Source organism: Myodes glareolus, chromosome 6, assembly GCF_982192425.1.
Source record: "Myodes glareolus chromosome 6, mMyoGla1.1, whole genome shotgun sequence".
NCBI lineage: Eukaryota > Metazoa > Chordata > Mammalia > Rodentia > Cricetidae > Myodes > Myodes glareolus.
In genome coordinates, this window is record NC_142031.1 from 43,210,443 (window position 1) to 43,215,226 (window position 4,784).

At 35.5% G+C, this 4,784-nt stretch overlaps 1 gene segment (V, D, J or C); it reads left to right on the forward strand.

The window, feature by feature from the left end:
• Window positions 1–403: 403 nt before the first annotated feature.
• Window positions 404–1,195, forward strand: LOC148121750 (immunoglobulin kappa variable 4-1-like). The segment is given in 2 exon segments: window positions 404–528; window positions 741–1,195. Coding segments are annotated over 2 exon segments (489 nt in total).
• The last annotated feature ends 3,589 nt before the right edge of the window (window positions 1,196–4,784 follow it).

The following is a 4,784-nucleotide window of genomic DNA, read 5'->3' on the forward strand; positions in this document are numbered from 1 at the left end:
ATGGAAGATAATAAACAAATTTAGCCTCATTGAACACTTTCTCTACCTTTCCTATTTCCTCTCTCCATTCTACTCCTTTCTACTTTATATTTTATTACTCTAGTTTTCTTTTGATGTTGTGAATTTTTAATTTTTTTATTATATACCTAGTATTTTTAATATGGGATAAGTTTCCACACATTGCTGCAAAAGCAAACTGACTTAAATATGTAAGCCTAAAGTTGATATTAGAACACCCCATTGATTTCTGTCTGTGAGAGCAGTACGTTGATCTCTTTCAGGGATTGCTCACACTACCCATGATTGTATTTTTGCCTGCTGGTTGACACCAGTTACTTACACACACTTGAGAAATATTTCTTAATGTATTTGATTACTGCTTTGCATGGGAAACTCCAGGCCATCCCAGTGGCTCAGAATGTATAAAGCAGGCCTTTTTGGTGAGAACTGAGCTACATCAGACAGGCAGGGGGAACAATATGGAGTCACAGACCCAAATCCTCATGTCCCTGATGCTCTGGGTGTCTGGTGAGAAACTTAAATGTATCATAATATTTTTGGAGTCACGTCTTTGTATAAAATAAATTTACAATTTGTGCTAGGACACTATTTCTTACACTACTGTAAAAGATATACACTCTGGCAATAATACATTATAGGGCTTTAAAATGACAAATTTCACCTGTATTAAATTCTGTGTGTTTTTTATTACTTATGACCATTTGTTTTCCTGATTTCAGGTGCCTGTGCAGATATCACAATGACCCAGTCTCCATCTTCCTTGGCTGTGTCAGTAGGAGAGAAGATCACTATCAGCTGCAGGGCCAGTCAGAGTCTTTACAACAGTAACAACAAGAAGAACTACTTGAACTGGTACCAGCAGAAACCAGGGCAGTCTCCTAAGCTACTAATCTACTGGGCATCCACTAAGGAAACTGGGGTTCCTGATCGCTTCATAGGCAGTGGATCTGGGACAGATTTCACTCTCACCATCAACAGTGTCCAGGCTGAAGACTTGGCAGATTATTACTGCCAGCAGTGGTATAGCTATCCTCCCACAGTGCTTCAGCCTCCAACAAAAACCTCTTCTGAGAGTCTCACCATCTGCCTTCATCATGCACAGTCCTGGTCCTTTACACTTCCCCCTTCTGCCTTAGAGTCAGTGTACCTGAAACTCTGATGAAATAGTTTGCAGAGTTCAGCAAGTTGTAATGGGCTAAATGTCTTTTTTGTTTTTTGTTATGAAAGCTTCATGCAAAACTGCAAAGGAGAACTAAATTACCACAAACTCTGTTTCTTGAATATATGAGGTGTTTAGCTTTTTATCCTTCTGAGGTTCTGGTGTCAATCAGAAAACTCTATGGGCTGAAGTGATGATGATTCCAAGTTGTATTTCATTTGGAAGCTGTAGGGGAAAGTGTTCCCCAAATTAATAGATTCTTGAAGGCTTTTTATTTCCTTACTGGTATCCATTTCTTGGTGTGGGATAATTGTATTCTGTCAATCATATTTTAAATAAATGATGATTGGCCAGGCAGGAAGTATAGGCAGGAAATCAATAAAGAAAGTAGAAGTAGAACAAAAAGAACAGGAGTATTCTGGGAAGCAGGAAGTTCCTTCCGCCATTCCTGCCCAGAACACCGAGAAGCAAGATGTAACCTTCCAAGCTGTGAAAGGTACCGAGATATGTGCCTAGCATAGATAAGAACAATGGGTTAACATAAGCTGCAAGAGTTAACAAGAAGCTTGAGCTAATGGGCCAATCAGTTTTATAACTTATGGAGATCTCTGGGTGATTTTATTTGGGGCTTGCCAGCTGTAGGGTACTGGGCGGGACAGAAATCCCAACAAGCAGGCCCCTTCATGCTACAATTTCTTCTGTTTTTCTTTAACTTTTTATTGTATTATAGTCAATTAAATACTTTTCTCAGTGACCATGAGCTTGTACATTTGTGTGTCTGTATGTATGTGTGTGCATATTTCTAGGTGTATATTTGACATGGTATAGAAATGGAGGATACAGAACAGCCTGGACTTGATCTTATCTTTGTCATTTGGATTCTGGGACTCAAATTGATATTTGATGTCAGGCTTGCTGTCAATTGTCTTTGACATGTCTTGCTGCCCCTTAAAATCTTTTATTGATTTAAATTCACTGTACACAATTTTCTTAAAATCAAGGTTTTTCCAGTATATCATATATTTTGAACATATATACTTAACCTTCCCCATTTCTCCTTCTCTTTCATGCAATCTTTTCTTCCAGAGTATCTTCTAATTTTATCTCTCTGTCTCTCATGTTGTATGCACTCCCATACCCACAGACCCATGCTCACACACCCATGCCCACACACCCACACCCACGTACACATGTATGTACATTTATACACATATATCCACATATACACACATAAATTCACACACAGGAACACACTCAAACTCATACAGAAATACACACACACACACACACACACACACACATAGCCTTTGCAGATTCTAAATATGTGGATTTAACGTATGTAAAGAAAGGAAATTGTGGAATTTGTTGCCTTTGTTTTGGGGATCACATCTCCTTCTGAAGACTCTGTATCTGACTCTCAATTTTGGAGACAAAGACACCTTCCTGCTGTCTAATGTAGATACAATATTGTATCAGTAAATGCTGCCTTCAAGTCTTTATATTTCATATCAATTAATAAGGCTCAATTTTAAGGGGTATATATTGTTATCCCATGTGCAAAATATTCTATCTATGTCCACATCCTGATTAAGAAACTTATCCTATTTTGAAGATATGGCATGGAACAAATTTGTTGCAGACTGCATAAAATTAATGGAGATTTCAAAATACTTAAAGCAGACTGATTTTGGTCTGTGAAACCTTGAATATAGTTTGCTAAATTTAGAAAAGTCTCAAATAAATGAAAATGAGTACCTAAATCCACAGATATGATTTATAGTACACAAACATAAGATCATGAAAAAATCAAACCAAAATTGTACCCCAAAGAATCTTAATTCACTCAAGGATTCAACTCAAAGATCTGAAATGGGTAAAATATTGGGTGATGATTTCAAAAACATATTCATAAAGTAGTGAATTACCACAATAGATACAATCAAAAAATTTATTCAGCTGAGGAAGTACTGAGAAAGGCTAGTAAAATATAGGAAAACATAAACAAGATGGATAAAATAATCAGCAACATGGCAGAATAAGTAAACAAGGGAAAATCACAATTGAAATGTTAGTAAAATTTCAGTGTATAAAATACAGCACACAGTGAAGGGACACTTATAAGTTCAAGCATGTGTCTCTGGTAGGTCTTTTCCTTTATCCCCATTTTACTGTATCTCAGATAAAACTGTTAGGTTACATTCCGGAAGAAAGGCACAAGGTCTATTTGCTTATATGGCCAATCCCTCATTCAGAGGCTATCAAGGTCCAATTCTCAAAGCACCAAAGTCCAGCAATCAAAGTCCTCATTGGCTCACCTAATTAACATACCCATTAAATTAAGCATCGCATCCTAACACCGGGTTTCTGCCTTCATAAACTACCATTTTCCTATGTGCTATTTAGAGACAATTAGTTTTAATCCATGAAAAATACTCCTACCTCCTTTCCAGGGTTACAATCCCTTTCTCTCTCTTCCTCTATATTCTGCCTTTTCTCTTATTCCTTGTCCTCTGTCCATCTTTGGAAAAACAAACACATGTTTGTGCTGAAAATTTATCTTTTGGGTCCTTAGCCTATACTCTTCCGTTCACACAGGACAATGAAATCTCTATAAGACTCAATAAAATGGAGGAAAGTATATCCTGTATGAAGACTGAAATTGAAAAAAAACACAGTTGAGACATCATTGGTTAAAAAATATATAATGATTATAATGTCAAAGCATATGATGAAGACACTAATACTAAGAAGCATAAGATATAGAAGAGCTGAAAAACTAAAGACAGAGATTATATTGAATAAAACAAGAATAGAAAAAAATCATATTTAGAAAAAAATGATAAATAAAAAAAGACATTTAGCTACCCAGATAGAGATCACTGGAGAGTTATCTCTCCATGTCATAGATTGTGCTTATTCTGTAAAAAAAATACAAAATAAAGAATCAACACATGTAATGGAAAGCTGCTAAGTCAACTTCAAAGACAAACACATGAGAATGAACCCTGAATTCTCATTAAAAACCTTAAAGACTAGAAAAATATAGAGCAATCTATTTCATGAATATACAGGAATAGTTGAGCTAAGTTCAGCTAAATTGTATTTTAAATTGAAGGAGAAATAAGGACATTACAAAAAAATCACAAGGTACAGCAGTTCATGACCATGAAAATAGCACTTTAGAAAACACAGCACTAGTACTACGTACATTAAAAAATAAAGATCATCTCAATAAGGAGAGCACAGAAAAATCATACTTTCAAGAGAGAACTAGATGAATAATTATTCTCAGGAAAAGAGATATAGAATTAACATTCTTTGCAAGTATTGGTCTACAACAACATATTTTTTAAAAAAATCAAGTTTGTTTTCTTCCTATTCTATTTTCTACAATTTATCATCTTATTTCATTTCCCTAAGTTATGCAGATGACACTTGTTTATTTTGGCAGGGTGTACCATTGCTTGAGAGTTAAGATTTTCTTATCTCAATCTTAATGTTCTCCAGGATTTACATAGAGTAAATTCTGGGCTGCACTTTTTTAAGTCTAGAACCTGGAGTACAATGTTGGTGGCACTGTTAATTTTCCTCTATTAAGTTTGGT